Raw genomic sequence first — 23,536 nt, 5'->3', positions numbered from 1 at the left:
GACCTCTTTTTAGTTTCAGGGGCCCATCTGCGATTTCTGCAAACGCACCAAACTGCTGTGAACTGAATGATTAAGTGGAGCTCGTACTGCAATAACCTGTCAGTGATATGCGTGTTTTTACTAAAGCGTATGAATTAAGTGTATCACTAGAGTTCAGCCCACACGGCACAGAGACTTCACTGAGCCGGCACGGACCCCCGAAACCTCGCCGCCCAGGCCTTTGACACATACAGAAGTTGTTTAGAGGATCGATTAGCCTGCTCACCGCACTTATGTTTGAATGGTCTGCGCGTTTTCTACTCTCACAGTAAAAGGTAATCATACCATCTTCTACTTTTACCTTTTACTCTCGCCACGTTCATTGGTCCACGCATAAAATCAGAGTATGCATGTGACAATAACTATTTGTATTACACTGAAGTGCTGGCCGTGATTCAGACCCTGGTTTGCATTTACTCCGGCAGGGGTCGTATGCGCTCCGCGGATGTGCTACTCCCCCTGCCTCTCTGTTCCACTGCTGTGTGGTTGGAACAGAGATGTAACGCTTCTACCGTTGGCTGTAATTATATCGCACAGCCCTGAGAGCAGCACGTGAATGCTGAATACATGCATATCACAACATTTGCATGCATTAACCTGGCTCGCCCAGCGTGTCCTCAGGCTCACACAGGCTCTGCCACCAAGTCAACAAGTGCTCCACTCTAATCACACCCTGGTTCATTAGTGGTGCACTTTATAACGGACGAGTTGGGAAGGGCATTACGCACTTGAGAAATAAATTCCTTCTCGCTCCTGTCCCCTTTTCTCTTTGCCTGCAGGCAGGTATCCTTAAGAGAAGTCAGTCTGCGCTCAGAGGGAGGTAGAGAGATACAGAGAAGCAGTGAGGGAGACGAAGGCCGAGCGGACGAGCAACCCCAACAGCCAATCAGGAGAGAGCTTTCCGCGTGATTTACAGCTGCGGGGGCTGAGAGGGGAGGCGCGACTCAGGGAAAAAAGCAAACAGTTGAGTGAAGAGCATCAGTGGAGAGTGGAGTGGAGGCGGCTGCAGTGAGGAACAGGACGCCGAGAGGAAAGAGACAGCCAGAGTCTGCAGTAGATTTCATCACTGAAGACAGAGTCGTATGTTTTTCCTGTGGATTATAATTTATGTTTCCAACTTTCAGCTGTCTGAGATTCTGCGCTTTACTGGAATGTGCGCTGAGGCTTCACCTGGACTCATGTGCGAAAGTAACAGAGCCAGTTTTTAAAAGTGAAAAATATCATCGAGTCCTTTGGATTCCTGTCAGAAATGAAATGCGCCTTTTTTTAATCCCACAGAGTTTTCCGGACCTCTTGTACATTTACAGAGACTTTACGCATTTTGGAGACTTTACGCATTTACTGTAATGGGTGATGTAAACTGACATTTTTTCACTAACATATATGATATTTTTACCCAAGTGCACTTGTTTTCACGGCGATGATTGTGCTTTTGCTTGTCCTGTGCATCGCGGATGGAGTGCTCTGTCAGATACGCTACTCTGTCCCGGAGGAGGCGGACCATGGCACGCTGGTGGGAAATATTGCCGAGGACCTGGGTCTGGACCTCACCAAGCTAGCCTCCCGGCGCTTCCAAGTGGTGCCCAACTCTCGGACACCCTATCTGGAGGTGAACCTGGAGAACGGGGTCCTGTTCGTTAACGAGAAAATCGACCGGGAGCAGATTTGCAAGCAGAGTGCGAGCTGTCAGCTAAACATGGAGGTGTTCTTGGAGAACCCATTAGAACTATTCCGGGTTGAAATCGAAGTGGTGGACATTAACGACAACCCACCCAGTTTCCCGGAGACCGATATCACGGTGGAGATCTCAGAGAGCGCCACTTCGGGCACCCGCTTCCCCTTGGAGAGCGCGTTCGACCCGGACGTTGGCTCCAACGCTTTACGCACGTACGATATCACCACGAACAACTTCTTTTACCTGGACGTGCAGACCCAGACGGACGGGAACAAGTTCGCGGAGCTTGTGTTGGAGAAGCCGCTGGACCGGGAGCAGCAGACGGCGCACAGGTACGTGCTAACCGCCGTGGACGGCGGTCAGCCTCCGCGGACTGGCACCGCGCTGCTGGTCGTCAAAGTGTTGGACTCTAACGACAACGTGCCCGTGTTTGAGCAGCCGGTGTACACGGTGAGCCTGTCGGAGAACGCGCCGCTGGGCACGCTCGTCATACAGCTGAACGCCACCGACCTGGACGAGGGACTGAATGGAGAAATCGTTTATTCATTCAGCAACCACATCTCCAGCCGCGTCAAAGACCTGTTCTCTATAGATTCACGCACCGGGCGCATCGAGGTGCGCGGAGAGGTGGATTTCGAGGAGAGCAGCCTCTATCAAATCTTTGTTCAGGCCAAAGATCTGGGACCAAACGCCGTGCCCGCGCACTGTAAAGTCCTCGTCAAACTCAGCGACGTGAACGACAACGCACCGGAAATTACTTTCAGCACTGTCACGGAGTCGGTGAGCGAGAATGCGGCTCCCGGGACCGTGATCGCGCTGCTGAGCGTCACGGATCGGGACGCAGAGGAGAACGGACAGGTCCACGTGGAGATCCTCGGCGACGTCCCGTTTAAACTGAAATCTTCCTTTAAAAATTACTTCACTATAGTCACCGACGGGCCGCTGAACCGCGAGCAGGCGGACTCCTACTCCGTCACTGTGGTCGCGCGCGATAAAGGAACGCCGTCACTGGCCACCAGTAAATCCATTCGAGTGCAGGTGTCAGACGAAAACGACAACGCGCCCACGTTCACACAGCCCGTATATGACGTGTACGTGACAGAAAACAACGTGCCAGGGGCGTACATACACGCGGTGACGGCCCTGGACCCGGACATTGGGCAGAATGCTGTCATCAGCTACTCCATATTAGAGTGTGACATCCAGGGCATGTCAGTCAAAACCTACGTGTCAATCAACGAGGAGACAGGCTATCTCTATGCTCTCAGATCATTCGATTATGAGCAGCTGAAGGAGTTCACGTTCATGGTCAAGGCCAAAGACGCAGGGACCCCAGAGCTCTCCTCCAATGCCACTGTTAAAGTCATCATTGTGGACCAGAATGACAACGCCCCGCTAGTGCTGGCTCCCCTGGGAAAGAACGGCACAGCCAAGGAGCCCCTGCCTCGCTCTGCTGAGCCAGGCTATCTGGTGACACGTGTCGTGGCCATGGATGCGGATGATGGAGAGAACGCTCGTCTGTCCTACAGCATCCAGAGGGGAAACGAGAATGGCATGTTCAGGATGGACTGGAGAACAGGTGAACTCAGGACTGCGAGGCGGGTATCGGTCAAGCGAGACCCCCATCAGCAGTACGACCTGTTGATTGAGGTGCGAGACCACGGCCAGCCGCCTCTGTCCTCTAGCGCCAGCGTGCTGGTGGTGCTGGTGGACAGTGTGGCTGAAGGCCGTGGCGGTGGGGAGAAAGGCGGGACCTCCAAGGCAAAGGACAGCACCCTGGACCTCACTCTCATCCTTATCATCGCCCTGGGCTCCGTCTCCTTCATCTTCCTCCTGGTTATGATTGTGCTGGCTGTGCGCTGTCAGAAGGACAAAAAGCTTAACATCTATACTTGCCTGACCAGTGACTGCTGTTTTGGCTGCAGCTCCTGCTGCTCGCGGCAGGGCAGGGCCCGCAAGAAAAAGCTCAGCAAGTCGGATATCATGCTGGTGCAAAGTGCCGTTAACGTCAGCGGGGCTGGCACAGCTCAAGTCCCTGTGGAGGAATCTGGGAGCTTTGGCTCCCACCACCAAAACCAGAACTATTGCTACCAGGTATGTCTCACTCCAGAGTCTGCCAAAACTGACCTCATGTTCCTAAAGCCATGTAGTCCTTCTAGGAGCACAGACACCGATCACAACCCGTGTGGGGCCATAGTGACAGGGTACACAGACCAGCAGCCTGACATCATATCAAACGGCAGCATTTTATCAAATGAGGTAAGAGCCCCTCTCCTGCCTGCGGTTTAAACCTTTCCATCTGAGTTCCTCCGCATGCCTAAACCTGATTCATGTCCCCTTAGACGTCTGATAAGAATGAAATATAAACCAGAGACATTCAGGAGCCATTTCATCCCCCAAATTTCACTTCACTGGCATGCTAGCTCCTCAGATGGGTGTTACTGTGTGCCGATACATCAACTGTAACACAATGTGATAGAAAATGAAAGCAGATATGGAAATGAGAAACCTTGACTTTTGCAATCCTTAAACAGCAACGACTGCATGTTTATGATATGCTTCCACGGCTGATAAATTAGAAAAGGTGTATAAAGACAATGTATGTTGGCAAAGAGGCTGCTGGTGGGTGTGGGAGTATAATGGGTGTATATGTGTGCGTGAAGCCCAGTCACCCAGGATTAAATATATACTGTTCAAAATGTTGGATCTCTGGGCTGCTGCAGCCTACATAGGTGCGCTACTTCACCTTGCACCTTGGCAACATGTCTGCAGAGCTTCCCCTCCCTGTGGGATGGAAGTCTCCACTGGTGGAGATGAATGACACATGTAATAGTTACGTCAACTCAAAGCTGTGTGGGTTGTGTCGTCTCTGGCTCGATGGATGTAATGTTCTTTTGTTTTTCTGCTGCTTTGTTCTCTCTACATAAGGAGACGCACTAAAAGCTGCCCCTTCTCTTTCAGACCAAACACCAGCGAGCTGAACTCAGCTACTTGGTCGACAGGCCGCGACGTGTCAACAGGTAAATATGGAAAAAGCCCTTCTACCTGCTCTTCTACCAGCTGGTCTGCTTCTAGCTCATTTGCTGATATCTCCCATTACTGTGATGCTGACATGGATTAAGAAAAACAAAGCGAGGTCGTCTTTCTTTATTTTAATGTTCTCTTCATTTCAGTTCAGCCTTCCAGGAGGCCGACCTGGTCAGCTCCAAAGACAGTGGCCACGGAGACAGCGAGCAGGGAGACAGCGACCACGACGCCACCAATCGAGGCCATTCGTCTGGTAAGTGCTGGCTTTGTATGAACTCTTTGTCTTCTCTCTGCCCCTTGGCATCTATAGATCTGAGGAGGATCTGCTGATTAGCATTGTGGTCCAGAAGCTGCTCGTCTCTCCACTGTTGAAATCTGGCAGCACATTGTGCAGGGCTGGAAAAATGAATGCTTATTTCTAAAGGTCATCATCATCCACAGCCAGAGTCGGCGTCTGAGGTCTTTTAGCTGTTGTGTTGTGCCTGCGTGGGATTATCGCTTAAACTCTTGCACCAGAATCAAACCTTTCCCTGTGAGCCGCATCCAAGTGCTCGCTCCTAAAGCCGACACATAATATTTGTTACTGTGATGTTTGCCGTGTGGTGATTGAATGTCTTGAGTGAGGCTTCCACTGCTGTTTGTAAATATGTGGCGGCGTTAATGAGGATCCTGCTCCCTGTGAGCGCGGTCACTCGGTGCTGCAGACCACTTGACGAGGTGTGATGGGCTTGTTAATGAGGCTGGGCTCGCACTGGAGTGCTGGGAAGCCGACCAAATAGGTTGTGGCTGTAGCAAACAAACTGTGCAATTCATCCGTTCATTAGATTAATTAATGCACTTATTCATGCTGTTACTCTCTAACTGCACGCCCTCCCTGCTTGTTTTTTCCTCCCTTCCATGCACGGGCTGTTTTTCTCATTTAATTCTTCCCTGCCTTACAAGAGGACCCTGCTGATGTATAAAAGCTAGGTTTAGCTCTTTATTTGGTGCCCACTGTGGATGAGGTCTGTCATCATGTCTGGTCAGCCACAGCAGGCGCCCCCATCGTGCCAAATGGAATTTGCCTGCCACTTCCAGTGTCACCCCAGTAGGCCTGGTTTACATGGAGCTCAGTGACAGAGGCACGCAGAGCCGGACCCGTCTCTGCCAGCACGGCCTGACTTTACACAGATACCCTGCTGCACCGTCTTTATTTTTCCTTCTAATCTGCTTTATGTGCATGGAGGTGTACTACTTTGACTTTATTAGCATGTGCACACTCTCTGATGCGTTTTACTGACAGGAGATGTTCTTACATTTCACGACTGTTCCAAGAAACAGACAAACAGGAATAAATAAAGACTTCCTGAGCTCAGATTGCATGATTATATAAACCGTGCTGCGTGCTCAGAGTTGGTGAGTTAGTGGAGATTAACACAATTTGTTGTTGATTTAAATAAACTGGACCAGCACACAGTGACCCGGGGCCTCTGTTCCGATTTCTCCAACTTGCTTTGCTTAGAACTTAATTCATGCTAATTTATGTTCATGTACGCTCCACATGTGTGCTGATTATCAGCTGAAACAATGAAGCATGTCTGTGATTTAACAGATCACGCTTAGCTTAAGCTGCTGTTGCTGTTTGTTAGACCATGCTAGCATCATATGTTAGCCTACCCATACAGTCCCTACTCTGGATGGTCCAGCACGTCCAGCTGTGAAACAGCGTCCCATACCCTTTGCATACCCTTGGTGCGGCAGATAGCATGAGTTACTTTGTTGCAAAGCTTAATGCCTTTACCCAGATTATTTGCTGTGCATTTAGTCGTTGTTTGATTAGGATAATTGATAGCACGGCTTAGAGCGCCATCATTCTGCGAGCTAATCTAGTTTGTCAGTAGTGAGGCTGCATCAGTGTTTAATAAATCCACGTGTTAGCTTTCCTCTTGGCTCTCACAGACTTCATGAATGCATCACCTTTTTCTCTTTCATCTAGAGCTGGGCGATATGAGATTTTTTCATATCACGATATGTTTTTTTCATTTCAGGCGATAACGATATCTATCACGATATCAGCCAAATAACTATATTTGTAAGATTTAAATGTGCCGTTGCTCACAAGTAAAATGTGAAATTATCAGCAGCTTGTTTTTAAATATTTATTTCCCATAATAAGTTCAACAGGGTAGATGTACTTAAGGAACCTGAGACTTTTTCAGATAAATAAAGGCAAATATTGCAAACTACACAAAAGGCAGCCGCTAAAGCGTTTAAGTTTCAAAATAGAACAAATAAGATAAGATAAGATAAGATAGAACTTTATTAATCCCTCGGGTGGGTTCCTCTGGGAAATTCGACTTCCAAAAAGCACAGCAACGACCGAAGTTACAGTTACAGAATTGTTATATATATATATATATATATATATATATATATACATATATATATATATACACACACACACACACACACACACACACACATATATAAATACAGAGACAAATATAAATAAAATATACAAAGGGGATAAATAGAATAAATAGGAATAAAAAAATAAAAATACAAGTGAATTGCACATTTCAAGTATTGAGTCTATTGCACTGTTGACTATTTACAAAAAGTATTGCACAAAAGGTATTGTACAGTGAGGTGCAGAGGCACTACAGCTTAGTTGTTCCCCCCTCCTTTGTCCTCCTGTTTCCTGTTTCCCCTCCCTCTCCCCTCCAGAGAGGAGTTAAACAGTTTGATGGCGTGTGGGACAAAGGAGTTTTTAAGTCTGTTAGTTCTTGTCTTGGGGAGAAGCAACCTGTCACTGAACAGACTCTTCTGATTGTTTATGGCCGTGTGCAGAGGATGCACGATGCATGAAACAGACTAAATTGTCAATTCCACTTAGAAATAAAGTATTAATTCTAAAAATAAATCTTAGTTTGTTTTACAGAAGAACAGACAAAACTAACTTTTGTCAATATCAAATAAACTGAGAACTAAAAGGAAATTCTCAATCTCTCCTTGTTGTATAGCTGAGCTTTTCAAACAGTTTTAACAGTTACTTTAGTCTGACAAAAGCCGAATGACGAATTAGCGCTTCCAGTCAGAGACTGAGGCTACGTCCACACGTACACGGGTATTTTTGAAAACTGAGATTTTCCGTTTTCGTTTTAAAAAATAATCCCGTCCACACATAAAGGCAGAAATGAAGGAAAACGCTGCTATGAACATGCCAAAGCAGCAGGTGGCGCTAGATTCCTAACCGTGCAGAAATGTTGGCCAATCAGAAGTCTAGAAGCCTTGGTGGGAAAAAGTAAACAAAGCTGGGGCATAGAAGCAGAACCGAGTCGTATGTGTGGACGGACAGTAACTGTGTGTATATGTAAGCATTTAAACACTGCAGAGAGTAGAATTAACAGTAACAGTATTGTAGAAATTCATTTCACTGAAACAATAACGTGGCGCACAGTGTGACGCATGCACCAGTTTATTGTATTTCCAGACTTGCTTTCGGCACATTTACAGTGCAGCTACTCTGTTTTTGTCAGACTTGAAATAGCCGAAATACCTTCACACTACGGAACTTCTATGGCTCTTCCGTTCGACAATCTCTCCGGCATTGGAACCATCATCTGTTTTCTCTTCGGTCACGCTCGGTTGATTTTTCTATAGGGCTGGGCCATATTATACCGTTCACGGTAATACCGGTATAATGTTAGGCAACGATAGGAAAATGAAATATCGCGATAGAATGGGAGTAAAACGCGCATGCGTGGTGCCTTTGTTTTCATACGCACATGGCCGATTGTTGAGTGAAACAGATGAACCAGAATTGGTTTGTAAAAATGGTGCAACTTCCGTGATGTGGAACTGGTTTGGTGTTTGTCCGTCAGATACACAACAAAGCACATTTTTTTGCAGAACATGCAAGCGGCCGTTGTTATTGTCGGACTAAGATGCTCTTAAATCTGGGAGTAATCTGGGTCCTAAACTCCGTATGCTTCAGGTCAAACGAACACTGCAGCATCACTGAGAGTTAAAAACTGTCTAAATTCTTTCATCTTTAATAAAACGATCAGCATTGCTGCTTTACCAGGTGTAACTATAAAGTTTAACTTCCAGGCATCCATGAAAACAAAAGTTATTACATTTAACGGAGTTAGAAGTTAGCAGGAAGCTAGCGGAAGTTAGCTCGCTAGTTTCGCTAGTTACCTAAGCATGATATAGCATGTTCTGACTGAGAGATTTCTGAAAAAAATCAAACGTACAGCTCTGCTATCACTTCCAACATAAATGAAGACAGGAAACTAAACAGCAGTGACGTTTGTAGGGTTACTGAAGTTGGGCTAGCTGGTATATAATGATGTGCTACGTGATCGCTAGCGACACAGCTATGTTAGCATAACATAAACAGTGAAGCTGGAGGACGAACACTAACACTTTTCCACTTATAAAAGTTAACGTGAAGGTTCTTCATGGTTAGAGACAAATGCAATCGCATGGCAGGATGCTGTAAACGGACCAAACTTCAGTCAGGAGAACAACTGAGATAATCCATCCACAATACGAGGTTAGTCATTAATATACTGCAACAACATGGGAATAGAGCAGCTGCCAGAGAATTCAACATTAATGAATCAATGGTACAGAAATGGAGGAAGCAAGAAGAATGAGTTTAATAAAGTTTGATTTATCTGACTGCTTTGTTTCGCTTAATGTGCCTTATAATCCCGTGCACCTTATGGTCCGAAAAATGCGTACTGCACACTGCAGTTTAATGTTGCAAAGCACCTCTTTTTAACTTCAGTGGATATTATACATGGTTATGCTCAGGATATGTCAGCCCATTTCTACTGGAAATGCCTTTTGGTTAAACTTTCAGCAAGGAATTTGCATTTGCACTGTTAAATTTTTATAAAGCTTTAATGTACATAAAAACCAGCTTCTTGTTTATGTGAAAATAAATGGAAGGTTGTCTTTTTGCACTAGTAATGTTGTGGAGTTGTATTTTGTCTCGCATCAATTATATCGTCGGTTATATCGTTATCGCAAATTTTCAAATGTATATCGTGATAAATATTTTTGGCCATATCGCCCTGCTCTATTTTTCTAGTCAGCACACTCATTTCCTCCATTACGCGCTGGCTGCTTCCCAAACAAACACACGTGCGGCTTGGCACTTGTGCTGTACGTAACAAGTCACGTGATTGGTTCGGCTCTGCGCTACTTAATTTGGATCGGCTGACCTTTTTTTTTTTTTTTTTTTTAAGAGGACAAGAGCGGCGAGGTCTATCGCGATAGCTTAATTTCTCTATCGAGTAAAAGTTATATCGCGATACATATCGTTATCGTTCTATCGCCCAGCTCTACTTTCATCCTTCCTTTCTTTCTGTGCAGTCAGAGTTATAGGACACGACTGATTTCATTTACCTCATAAAATACTATATCTTCACCTGCTGGAGGCTGGAGGCAGGCCCAGTGTTCATCATTATTCTCATATCCTTTTCTTTTTTTTTGAAGCGTAGCCGTTGTTGTATTTTTTGTTGACACGGTGATTTGTGTTCTTCTTCCTGTGGTTAGCTGCTTTGTCATGCCAACATTTTCTGCTGCTTCAGGCACTCAGCTCTGTTGTTCTCTGATCAAAGGCCGCTCCGTTTTTCCTCATCAAGGATGTAAAGAGACCAGACGTCACCTGTAATGAACACGTGAACCGGCTGAAAGAGCCGTTTAACTCAAACAGGATTTTGTAGCATTGGAGACAAACTGGTTACGTTTGGATCGAGTGTGGAGGAAAAACTGCTGCTCAGATCAGAGCAGATATCATTTTCGAGGTATCTGAGTGCAGCGTTACAGTCACGTGAATATACACTTATGAGTGTGTGTGTGTGTGTGTAACCATGGCTGTGATATAGTCCAATCAGAAATGCAGACTCTGTTTAACATTCAACGAGCTTCCTTGACTGCTGTCATGTTTATTATCACTGCTGCGGTTTACACACAATCAGAATTGGTCTGTTAAACTATTCTAGGATGAAATGAATGAGTTCTTAATTGTGTAATTATCCCCTTTCTAACATGCCAAGAATAATGAGTCACATTTGAACAGAAATAGCTGATTCTGTCTGACCAGCAGCCAAAAAAGCCCAAAGACATTCAGTCCTCAGTGTCTGACGGTGGTGAAAGATCCTTTAATGAAACAAGAGGAGGAATAACTTTGTACAAAATTTAGCACAAGAAGAAAAGGGGGGGGGGGGGGGGGGGCTTTAAGTGGTGGAAATGGATCGAAAGTTAAAATGCTTCAAGCCTTTGTTGGTTATTGGAGAGTCTTTACCTCCGCCAAACGTGGAGCCGAGAAGAAGCTCGAGTATTAAACTATCACTGAATTACAATACATGTGAAATACATATGAAGTCATAGTGGCATTTATTTTAAATAAGAACACATCACATGTTTGCTGGGTAGCTCTGCATAAATGACTTTATTTCTAAATATGTGAGTTAATGAGTTCATCATTCATCTGGAATTCATCCATGAATATCATCTGGATTTTTTTTATTAGGGCCCAATGCAATACCACCGTATTATTATTATTGTTGTTGTTGTTGTTGTTGTTGTTGTTGTTGTTGTTGTTGTTGTTGTTATTATTATTATTATTATTATTATTATTATTATTATTATTATTATTATTATTATTGTGGCAAATGTATTGGCTTTTTTGAGGGCCTAAAGATGCTCAAAAACTCAAAAGTTTTGCACATGCATCGGGTCTGGTGAAAATGTACATATGTTCATGTTTTCAGACATGGGCGGGGCAAAATGGCTCAATAGCGCCACCTAGAAGAATGAAACAATATAGGCCCGGGCTGGGTATGATGTACATGTATGAGATTTTGCACACATATCTAACATCAAGAGGTGCACATTTCCAGGCGTTAGTTTTGCAAACTCCTCCTGGGGAAATGTGAAAAAGCGAATCTTTAGTGATCCATAAACATTATTTTGGTGTAATTATAAAAAACTATAAAGCAGATGAGAGACGAGCAGTGGGAGAAGACTTGAGTCTGCAGTTTATTGTCTTACAGCTGGATGTGCTCTCTGCCTGCTCGGTTGTTTGGCACTAAAACCATTTGGTTACCGTGTGTTGTTATTGCTGCCCCCCTCCCATCACAGCACCCACCACCAAGGAGATGAGGTGTTCCTGAGATCCCAGCACTATCTGAAGTATTTGACCAGCAATAAAAGCTTTTATATAAAATGATAATAACATCATTATAGTGTGTTAGCAGCTCGTTATGACACAGTCCACGCATGTTAAAATAATTTATAAAATAGTTGTTTTTTATTTCACAAACTGATAACATAGATACAATTTTAACATTACAAATGTTAATTTAAATATTTAATATTTAAATTTCCAAAGTTTAATTATGTATCGAATAGGGGTGGGGGGAAAAAATCGATACTGTGTAGTATCGTGATATTTTGTTTGCTAATAATGTATCGATACAGGGACAGCAGAAATCGATATTTTGTTACAAAAAAGGTTTTTGTGCTCTGACTTCAGAGCATGTTGATCCTTTTTCTGAGCAAGAATCCTGACATTCCTTCACTGTCCAAATGTTTTTAACTTGTTTTTGGCAGCAATAAACATGACAGTTTACTTATTTTAATTTAAGACATGTCTTATTTTAATTAAGTTTAAAACTTTTTTATTTAATGTAAAATTATATTTTGTTTTAATTTACTTCCAAATTCTTCAGTTGCTGAAGGGGCTGCATAGTTTTCATATTGCATAGTTCAGAATAGCTGTAATTGTACCAGATGGTTGCATTCAGTTCAGTTGGACTAGACTGTAATACAAACCGTTCAGTTTGTCAACAATAAAACTGACTGAGATGAGAGAAAGACTGAGTGCGAGACTTTGTTATTAGATAAAATGAATATTGATCAAGTTTACCTTTATGTACAGAATCTGAATATCGCAAAATATTTTAAAAATTGCAATAATATCGTATCGTGAGTTAAATATCGTGATAATATCGTACCGTGGGATGTTTGGTGATTCCCACCTCTAGTATTGAATGACAGCCTGCTTGTGATTCACTGTGTAAACTCCTGACATGACTGTGAAGAAACCACATGAACCTGTAAAAGATGTTTGGAAGGAGAAAGTTGACTGAGCTTAGTACTTAGCACCAGTATTAATATATTATATTATGAGTTTAAGAAAACAGAGCAAATGTGGGTTCAGTTGTGAGGTTTGAATTCTCCGAGGCGAGACGGCTGAGCAGCTGTGGATTCAGACCCTCTGGGACCACTCGTCCACGTTTCCAGTCCTGCTCCATTTTATCAATACGGCCAATGTCGTGCACTCGGAGCAGATCGAGTCGAGGCGCTTATCCAATTTTCAACCCCTCCTCCACCCCCGCCGCATTCCCGTCTCCCCCCCTGCCGAGATGAATTTCTCCTTAGGCCTGCCGTTCACGTTATCACCGTGGTAACAGCTCGCTGATCAGTAATTCATTTTTCAGACCTCTGCATACCAATTACCAAATGAAGGTTATTATCGGGACTTTGCGTTTGCCCTGTGCGAGCGGCGTTCGGAATGCTAAGATGAGACGAGGTGTCGGAAGCAACGAGGGTCAGCTCGCTCCAAGAGCTCGCTGCCCTCCCTCCCCCGTCTCCTCGCTGCTCCTGCTTGTGTGTGTCTTAGTGTGAGACATGTTGACATAGTTCTTCTTAATCCTGCGTTGAAGTGGAGGCCAGACACTGACAATTTTCTGCGAGCGTGATTTATGAAGCTTCTTTCAGCTGCAGAGCACAGGCGGAGGACGCCGTGGAGAGAGAAGAGTATCACCTGCAACCTTTATTCACATTTTAAGCACAGCCCTGTGTGTGTGTTTACGACTGCCTCGTTCGACAGGGGAACGTGTAGTTTTGAGAAGATGTCGTGACGTGGCTCTGTGGCTGAATCCCCCTCGCCGAGGCCAAACGCCACATTTCCTGTTCCTATTTTGAGAATTAACACAGCGTCCATTTTGTAATATAAGCAGAGCTCTTCTTTCCACGCTGTGTTTTTGCTGCTCACAGTGCAACGCTGTCTGCGCGAGCAGGTGCACTGATATAGTGTGTCAGCACTGCTTTGCCTCGTGGCTGCGGCTCCATCAAAGTGTACAATAAGTTGTTTCCTTCCATGTAAGAGGCCGTACTAAAGCCTCCTGCCGTGGTATATTTATGGCACGTTGCTTAATATTTAATAGGAAACCCTCTCGTTAGGAGACTGGGCACTTTTCCAAGTTGCTAGTGACAGCAAGCCAAATTAATCCTCTTGTAACAAAGCAAATTCCCCCTTTGCTGACCGTTAAGGACACAGAACAAAATGCACACACTCTGCTTACTGGGATGACAGCAGTCTTAGCCTAATCAGTCTGTATTCAGAGGGATTAGCAGCAGATAGCCTGAGCTGGACATTTTAGCCCCAAACAGAGTCAAACACACACACACGCAAGGATTTAGGCTTCGAAAACATGCGTCCGCAAGATCTGGGCCCAAGTGCAAAAACATTTGGGGCAGCAAACACACAATTTGGCTTAAGGCTTACAGTTGGCCTGCATAGCTGCGCTTTTCATATATGATGAACTACAAAGGATGCACTTAAATCGACTGGTACCTGTAAACTCTTCAGTGCTTTCATCCCATGTTTCAGCACCTTTAACCCAACATTCGCTACAACAATGCATCGACATGCAGACACGAGGTGCAAACACCACCCGCTGAGCCATCCTGCCTGTTTGTACTGCAAACACATGATGGGTCTTTGTTGTTCCTAAAAACTGCTCACCCACTTTGAATGGATGTAGACGCCTGTTAAGTAAATATGGCAGAATGTGCTAATAATGATAAAGACGGTGACTGACCGTCCACTATATGTTACACATGTTCACCGTCCTGTTGTCTTTTGTCATTTGTGATGTGCTTGAGCCGCTTGAGACAAATTGCCGATTCCTTATTTTAGGTGCAAGCTCAGGTTAAACATCTGCTGCTGTTTGACTCGATTAGTGTTACAAACACTGAAAAACCTTTTGGAACTGAATCACCCTGAAAGCATCCACTCAGTGTACCCATGCAGTGACACGAGCCGGTTGTTCTTCTGATGTCAGAGTAAAAATGTAAAATCGTTGTGGAAAAACAGACCAAACAGAGTAGGTTTGGCGCAGCATTGCAAGCATGCTGCAGTAAACTCTGTAATATCGTCCTGTACTGGGAGTCCACATCTCCGAGGATCTCACCTGGACGACCAACTGCTCCAAGCTGGTCAAGAAGGCTCACCAGCGCCTCTTCTTCTTGAGGACTCTGAGGAAGAACCACCTGTCCTCAGACATCCTGGTGAACTTCTATCGTTGCACCATCGAGAGCATCCTGACCAACTGTACAACGGTCTGGTACGGGAACTGCTCTGCCTCAGACCGGAAGGCGTTGCAGAGGGTCGTGAAAACTGCCCAGCGCATCGCCAGAGCACCACTTCCTGCCATAAAAGACATCTACAGGAAGCGGTGTCTGAAAAGGGCTGGGAAAATCATCAGAGACCCCAGTCACCCATCACATGGACTCTTCACCCTCCTGCCCTCTGGGAGGCGCTACAGGAGCCTCCGGACTAAGACCACCAGGTACCGGAACAGCTTCTTCCCCACAGCTGTCAGACTCCTGAACTCTGCCTCCTGACATCTGACCCACGTTAACACATGGACTGAACATACACACACCCACAATGGACAACTGTACCCTCAAACACACAATAATAACATGGACTGAACCACCACTCACAGCCACTAGCACTTTATATAGCCTCTGTAGAAACTATATCTCACTTATCTTAACTGCACTACTGTATAGCTCTGTGTAAATAATCATTCTGTACATTCGATAATCTTTAATCCTACAACTGTTTACAACTTGCATAGTTCCCATTTCTGTATAGCTGTATATCCCAGATTCTGTAAAGTTATTTATTTCATATTCTGTATAGTTTTTCATATTTATATCCTGTTCATATCCTGTACATAGCTTGTACTCACTACAGCCTGTACATACTTATAGTTATAGAATATTCACAACATACTTCATACCGTGTACATTATAACATACCATAATAGACCCATTTCTGTAATATACTCACATGTCTATATTATTGCTAATATATATTGTAATATATCTATATCACTAAAGCACTTCTGGATGGATGCAAACTGCATTTCGTTGCCCTGTACCTGTGCATGTGCAATGACAATAAAGTTGAATTCTATTCTATTCTACTGCATCATCATGTCTGAACATCAGCGTGCAGCTGTCGCTCTCGAAGCGTCACGGCTAAACTCAGCTGAGAAGCTGTTTGTTTCTTGTGATGAAATCTTTATGAAGCTGAATGTGTTCGTACTGAAGCAGCAGCAGCGGAGCCACGTTGTTGATGGCTGTGTGTCAGCACAGGTTTCTTTCAGTCTATTGTGCAGCAGCTTTGATCTCAGTGCTGGGAAACAGAAAGGAATCAAAGAGCAGCTTCATAATTGCAAACTCTGAACATGTCAGATCTGGTTACAGCTTGTGCGTGCACCGTTTTGCTCGTAAAACCTTTAATTTCTTCTCCCCGCCCCCTCCCCTACAGGCGCTGATCTGTTCTCCAACTGCACAGACGAGTGTAAGGCTTTGGGCCATTCTGATCGCTGCTGGATGCCGAGCTTCGTGCCCTCTGACGGGCGCCAGGGTCCCGACTACAGGAGCAACCTCCATGTGCCCGGCATGGACTCGGTCCCCGACACAGAGGTATTTGAAAGCCCAGAGCAAACGGCCGATAGATCATTCTCCACCTTTGGCAAAGAGGCGCCTCTCAGTTCCCAACACCTCCACCAGCACCTCAGCCACCACCACGGCTCCTTAGAGAGGAAAGAGTTGGAAGCATTTCTGCCTAGCTCCAGAGCACCTTATAACCCGGCTTATTTAAGTGAGTATTGTGTTTTGCTCTGGCTGCCTTGGAGCCTGCCCGGCTCTGATCTGCTGATCAAATTAGCAGAAAAAGAAACGATTGGAAATTGAATTTTCTTCCTGGATTGGCTCGTGGAAGCTAGCGTGAAATTCATTTTAGATTTGACCGCTGTTCTCTCAGCCCTCTGTCAGAGTGTTTAACTAACTCTTCCCTCTTTCTCAAGCATCTCCATTATCTCCGTCTGTGACCATCTTATCTGCACGCACACATGCAGCGCTGTGGTCTTTGGGCCCTTTCAAACAATAAATGCCAAAAGCAGTTATGATCTATAAGGTTGCTTTGATGTGGGTGGAGACGTTAGCGTTATGGGAAGCGAGACACCGGCCCTCTCACGAACAGCTGACAAACGACTGTTTTTAACCAGAGAGAAGAAGAAGGACAGACGTGAAGCTGAGCGTCTCATTCGTATTCGGCCGACGTCAGCTGGTTGATCAAAAACCGGTTTCACATAATTAAAGAGAAAATAAAGCAGGAAAAGGCCCATTTTTCTAAACTGCTATTCAGAGGCCACAAACAGATCTGTCCTCAATCACTGAAATTTGGTGATAATGCTTAATTATAATTTTGTCAAGCGGCGCCTGAAGAGGCGCCTCTCTCATCATCCGGCACAGCTAGCTGGAATTATCAGAGACCCGCTGCTTTCCTCGTGCCATCATTTAAAACCACAGCACGCTGTGGGAGCAGCAGGAAAAAGGCCTTCTCCCTGTAATTAATATTTTATTCATTGGCTGCTTTTCCTCGTTCTGCACCAAAAGTTGTTCGATGTGAAGCAACCCACTGCTCACATTAGAGCGCTGTCGTCGCTGTGAAAGGCCGCGTGCAGTGTTTGCACACAGGATGGGGTCAGAGGGCAGTACAGCACGAGGACAAATACATGAACAGATGCTTGTATTTATAGTAATGATGTAGTTATGATTATGGACCGTTGCAGCAGCAGTGTGTGAAATAATAAAGCAGTAATATGAAGGTAAAAGTTGCCTTTCAGCGGTTTTTCTGCTGCAACTTGAAATGATTTGAACAAAGACAGTCGATGTGCGTCCGCTGTAAGCTGCACAGCGATTAGCTGCTCTGTCCTTGCTGTTGGTTCAACACTGAGGCGCACGGGAAGTTGTTGGAAGTTGTTTTGTCCTGTGTGTTTGTTTGGGGGGTGGGAGGAGCTCTCTAATCTCATTAAGTCAGCCAGTGATACACAAAGACCCTTTTGTCCCGGGAGGTGCAGGCCTGGGTGTGGTGTGCAGGGGGGGAGCATGAAGGAGAGGTTAGAGTGCAGACGCTCCTTTTGTTGGTGTCCTAAATAAACTGGCAGGATTCACTCTTCCCCCCAGTGCCAACATTCCCACAACCCCCCCCCCCCCCCCCCCCCCCCACACACACACACACACACACACACACATGTTATCTATCAGCATTTAGCTGACACGCCGGTGACTGTGTGAGTGAGGCCGTGTCACTGCTGCTCTGCACGCACACAGATACCGACACACAACTAACCGGCTTCTGTGTTTTCTGTGCTTGCAGCGAGGAAAAGGCTTTGCTAGCTCCTTCCGCGTGGACGTACCAGAGACTGTGTGAGTTTGCACAATTTCATCGTGACGACCAAGGGTGTAAAGTTTTCAGCCCATTTTGTCCTCCACTGCCCTCATCCCTCCTCGCTCAGCAAAAACACAAAAAGAAGAAAATTTTACATGACTGCAAACAAAACGAAGAAGAAAGAAACCCAAAGGAACAAAACACTCGGAGCGCTGCCGGGTTTGACAGAGACGGTGGGGAGGCTGCGGGGGAGGAACACAGGTGGAGGAATCGCCTTACTGGAGATGGCCGTTGTCTCAGCAGGACTGAGAAGCTCACAGAGGACGAACGATGGCGACCCCCGTCACTGATCCCTTCATCTTTTTCCACTCTATGTGTGCCTGTTTACAGCACTGATGTATACATCTGTGAGGATAATGAAGCCAGATGAAGACTGCAGATGAACTACGGAAGGCAAACCCAACTGAGAGCCACCCAGAAAAACCACCACTCAGCCCTTTAGGCGTCAGAGAGAGACGCCAAGTTGTACAGGAGAATCTTTGTGCATTTCAGATGCAATACCACTGTTTTAGATTTTTCTATTCTTTTTGTGTGGTCAGGTCAAACTTTGTAAGAAAAGACTGTGGGCAGATTTTAGGTTTTTTTATTTATTTTTTTATTTATCCGTTTGGTTTCGGTTCAGCAGCCACACGGCGGGCTCAGACCCAGTCGGCCCACGTTGTTCTGATGCGTCAAGTAGTTTCTGTCACGTGTGAGAAGTGTTTATTGTACTCTTTTAAAAGTTTGACGCTGAATATAAACCTCTCTATATAAATCTATCTATATCTTCTTGTTCTGAAGGTGTGCTGCTTGTCGGCTGGTTTCTGATTCAGAGCTTTGATCTGTTTGCTGCCCCTGAACAAGGTCGCCGGTGTTTTCACAGCCGGAGACGTAAAAAGAGACAGAACAGCCTTAGCAGATGTAAAACTCGACTTCTTATTGTTTGACATCATTTCATTATTTTTTCCACTTCAAGGTATTAATAAAGAGCATATCTATAAGTAAAATGGAGGTAATAATTTAGACTGAATCCATGGTAATTCTGTGTCATTGTAACCAAAACTTTTAAGGGTCCATTTGTAAAGGAGTGCGACAAAAACACCATCAAATGCAAAGAGTGATGTACACGGTGCAGTCCAGTTTCTCTCTCACACACTGCAGACACAGACACACTAATATGCCGACAATAAATGACAAAAGTGGTAAAAACGCCGTCTGCGTTTGTTTTCGTGTGTCCTTGTTGTGAATGTGAACGCTGCTTTCTGCTCATTCCATGCATCATTTGATGCCTAATTAAAATACAGTATCAGGTAAGGCAGACCTGCCAAAGTAAATAAGGGAGATAAAGCTGCGTTTATTCAAATGATCTCAAATGAATGTAAGTCCGTTTATCCTCGGGCCGAAGGATTCCTCTTCAGGAGGATCTCTGCGACCAGGAAGCAAATTCTAAATACAAAGGAACATTATTACGATTACATCCAGTGCTCCCTCGCTGTAACCGCGCTGTTTCATTTTTGGTGCAATGTTTTATTTTTTAGCGTATTGTGTTCTGCGTCCCGATTGGCTGTAGACCATCTCGTGCCGTGTCTCCTGTACAGGACAGAGCGCGTTCAGCTCGTCACATTTACATAAATCTTCGATCGCTAGCAGTGTGACTCTGAATTATTATGATGAGTGAAAAGGAAACATTTACGTCAAACTTTACTCATCTCGTTCTTCTTGCTTCCTTTACTTCAGCACCATTGATTCATTAATGATTCCTTGATGTTGGATTCTCTCACAGCTGCTCTATCCTGTGTCCTGGACCTGAAAACAGGGTTTGATCTTTGGTTTCATTCTATAATACTGGACTTATTTTTCTAAGAAGGTTTGAACTTTGAGAGTTTAAACAAGAGAGAAAAGTGTGAAAATGTTCCTGCCTGTCTGAGAATAGAGTATAAAGTGTGCAGTGAGGGGTTTTACAGCCTCAAACATCTATAATAATTGTAAAAAATAAAGCTGGTTACTTCGCAGATTTCAGCTATCGCGGGTTATTTTTGGATCGTAACTCCGGCGATAAACGAGGGGCCGCTGTGTTATAATTAAAATGATAAGTATGTGTGTTTTATGTCAGTTTGCATTTAAATGTTCCAACAGCTTATATTTAAATTATCACTGAGATCATTTTCAATGTGGAGACGAGTGAAGTGTTTTTGTTTTTCTGCACAGTTGCTACAAATTTTAATATGAGACAAAACTGAATGAATGCAAAAGGCAGCAGCCAAACCCACCTGACATAATAAGGTATATGTGTGTGTGTGTGTGTGTTTAGCCTTCTGTAAAGAACATGCTACCTCTCATTAACTCTAATTATCAACGATGAAATGAATGTGTACAGCTGTGAGGCAGATTGACGAATGAGTTTGGGGTCAGACTGAAGCTGTTTGGCCGATGATGCCACAGTGCCCTGCAGAAGGTGGCGGTTTATCACAGACCTGTCGTTTGGTTACACGGTGGAGCTTTTTTAAAGCTTCAAGCAGGAGGTTTAAGAGCCCGTTCAGGTAAAACACTTTGGACCGAGCTCAGTGACCAAAGCTTTCCAGCTCTAATCTAAGCACAAACCAGCACTCAGGATTACTTTACCAAACACACAATGACAGGTGAACGTGAGCTCGATGCAGTATTTTTAGTTTTTGAAAGAAAAAACATCAGCTTTATTGTCCTTCGTTGTCATGTCCGCTCATTTTTAATCCACTTGTTTCTTTTCAGCTCTGCAGATTTAGAGATCTCGCTGCATGTTTTCATCAGACTGAAGGAGATGTTGAAGCTGTAATCCAAGGTAGATTATAATATTTACAGATGGTGATGAATCAATAACAAGGTAGACATCAGACTAAGTAATCTGCAGGCTTAATCTTCCAGCACAAACTGAATATTCATTGATTTGTTCATCTGCCATCAAAAAAAGAAGAATCTTTGTTGGTGCAAACTACAGGGTGGGCCATTTCTATGGATACAGCGTAACAACATGGGAATGGTTACGTTGAAACCAAGCACACCATTGTTGTTCTTGTGACATTACCAATAAGTCTGATGTGTCACATGGCCCTCTTCCTATTGAAAAAACAAAAGTTGTATCCAAGATGGCCAACTTCTAAATGGCCACCATGGTCACCGCCCATCTTGAGGAGTTTGCCCCTCACATATACTAATGTGCCACAAACAGGACTTTAATACCACCAACCATTCCCATGTTATTACGCTGTATCCATAGAAATGGCCCACCCTGTACAAATATTCCAAGCAAACAGGGTAAATACGACAGAAACGTCTCACTTTGTAGGCTTCAGAATGAGAAGTGAAAAATAGGACGACAAATAGCGAGTTGGCTGAGTGTGAAGCACTGACCCCGGGCCTTTTGTTGCTGCGTAATGAGGGCAGAGCTATCAGAGCAGCGCCATTTAGATTGAGGACAATAGTTGAAGGAAGAGCAAGTTCAGTATAATCATATCTATTTTCTTGTTAAATGGAAGCTATTATTTTTGACCTCCACTCGACGCTAATCTCTGTCACAAACCAAAAAGTTTTAATTTCCATGTGCGTTTGTGCACACTCGGCTCCAAATGAGAAAAACCATTAGAGTATAATGAAAGATAAATTAAGAACAAAAAGGAAAGGCTTACAATTCCCCAAACAAATGGGAGGATTCGAGGAGAGGCAGACGGTAAAATAAAGACGCCGTCGTCTCTCCTTCTATTTCCGGTTGGGCGGTGGGTGCGGGTGAGGAGGTAATTGCATAGCAAGTTTCAAAGTCACTGGCTTCACAAAGGCAAAGCGGATTAGAAGCCAACACTGAACTTTTTGTGTCAGAGCTCTCCTCTATTGCAGATGCTGCCGGACATCAGAAGACGAGTCGTCACAGTGAGTCGGGGCTTGAATTCCCTGCTGAGGAGCACGGGTGGAAATGGAAGCACAGGCGGGTGGATGGTCTGTGTGAAGGTTGATTAGAGGCTCTTCAGATGTGGCTGAATGAATGATAGACTTTGGAAAAATCACATAATAAGAGATTTTGGCAGCTAAAGAGCTTTGCTCCTACTTTAGGCTCCACGCCCTTGGATATTAAGCAACCAATCAGGTGACAGTAGGCGCGCTCCAAGTGCATTCGCCTCATAGCTGCTCATAGCCTTCATCACGTTACTGTTACCAAGGGGTTCTGCACTGAACTGGACCTGCCAGCAGTGTTTGTGACTTTTGGAGCATTTCTTTGTTCTTTGGTCCTTTTACACAGTACAAGAGGGGATTAAAGGCACTAGAGTTGGCGACCTTTTGGTTAGCATGAATAAATCAAAGATGCTATTTCTGCACGATTTCACCAATAACAATAACACAGTTTGACCTCAGTCCAGCAGTTATCACTAACACTAGCACGCTGTTATAAACAGGCATTAACTGACAGAAGTTCTTCATTTGGAGTCCTCGTATTGATACTAATATTAGTGATTATTATATTTAGGGACTCATTATTATTCTCAAATGCAAAAAGCTGGGAATGAAAGTCATGGAACAAGCCAATCACAATAGCTGCAGAGTGCACTGACATGGGGGTTACAGGTTACAGAGCTGGTCACAGAGGAGCCTAAAATAGAAACATACTGGAAGAAAAAACTGAGAGCACCATGACAAATGTGTCACTTTCTTCATCGTTGGATTTCCTTTATTTTATTGTAGGTTTATAACCTGTTCAAAAGAAAGTGTTTTGGTTTGGACGGACATGTCTTTGTAAAACTATCGACACACTGAATGACAGGTTCCTTTTACCTCAGTATGTGGAGGAAAAGTCTAATTATGTCACTTTACTGTCACTCCATATATTGCAGACATAAAATAAAACAAACCCAGCTTTACAGGGTTTTTTTTATTACAATGAAAAATCTTAGAAATCAATCAAGGATTTTCCTTTTTTTGTGTTCTTGTAAATATTTTGTATTTTTTCTCTCAGTGGAGGATTTTTTGTTCTTAACTAAAAGCCTAACATATTCTGTCATTGTTGATGTGGTCATAAAACAGGTTCTTTTAATCCACTTCCTCACTTGCTTTGTAAAGACTGTGACCACTTTGGTTCCATCATGAGAATAAAGTTAAATTGCCATTATAAGTAAAATATATGACGTATAGTTTAAGAAGTTCATTTAGCTCGGCTCTGGGAGAGCATCAGGACCAGGGTTTCTGACTATTATTGC

The 23,536-nt window shown here is 44.3% G+C and overlaps 1 protein-coding gene across 5 annotated transcripts; it reads left to right on the top strand.

Moving 5' to 3' along the window:
- Positions 1–949: 949 nt before the first annotated feature.
- Positions 950–19,529, top strand: pcdh10b (protocadherin 10b). Of its 5 annotated transcripts, XM_082552723.1 has the most exons (6): positions 950–1,119; positions 1,318–3,973; positions 4,676–4,734; positions 4,888–4,994; positions 16,371–16,706; positions 18,267–19,529. In XM_082552723.1, the coding sequence occupies exons 2-6, from the start codon at positions 1,460–1,462 to the stop codon at positions 18,284–18,286; spliced, it is 3,036 nt and encodes a 1,011-aa protein (XP_082408849.1). In that variant the 5' UTR covers positions 950–1,119; positions 1,318–1,459; the 3' UTR covers positions 18,287–19,529. The 5 variants fall into 5 exon arrangements, with proteins under 5 accessions (XP_082408849.1, XP_082408851.1, XP_082408848.1 ...); XM_082552725.1 differs by having other exon boundaries at positions 955–3,808; XM_082552722.1 differs by having other exon boundaries at positions 956–3,973.
- Positions 19,530–23,536: the final 4,007 nt, after the last annotated feature.

The sequence above is a fragment of the Aulonocara stuartgranti genome (genome assembly GCF_965226115.1).
Source record: "Aulonocara stuartgranti genome assembly, chromosome: 2".
In the NCBI taxonomy this organism is placed as follows: domain Eukaryota; kingdom Metazoa; phylum Chordata; class Actinopteri; order Cichliformes; family Cichlidae; genus Aulonocara; species Aulonocara stuartgranti.
Note: the sequence above shows the minus strand (reverse complement) of the source record. Positions and strands in the feature narration are given on the sequence as shown.

Coding starts and splice junctions, on each gene's coding strand:
- pcdh10b (XM_082552723.1), top strand. CDS start 1,460: ATGATTGTGCTTTTGCTTGTCCTGTGCATCGCGGATGGAGTGCTCTGT. Junction 3,974..4,675: donor GCAGCATTTTATCAAATGAG/GTAAGAGCCCCT, acceptor CTTCTCTTTCAG/ACCAAACACCAGCGAGCTGA. Junction 4,735..4,887: donor AGGCCGCGACGTGTCAACAG/GTAAATATGGAA, acceptor TCTTCATTTCAG/TTCAGCCTTCCAGGAGGCCG.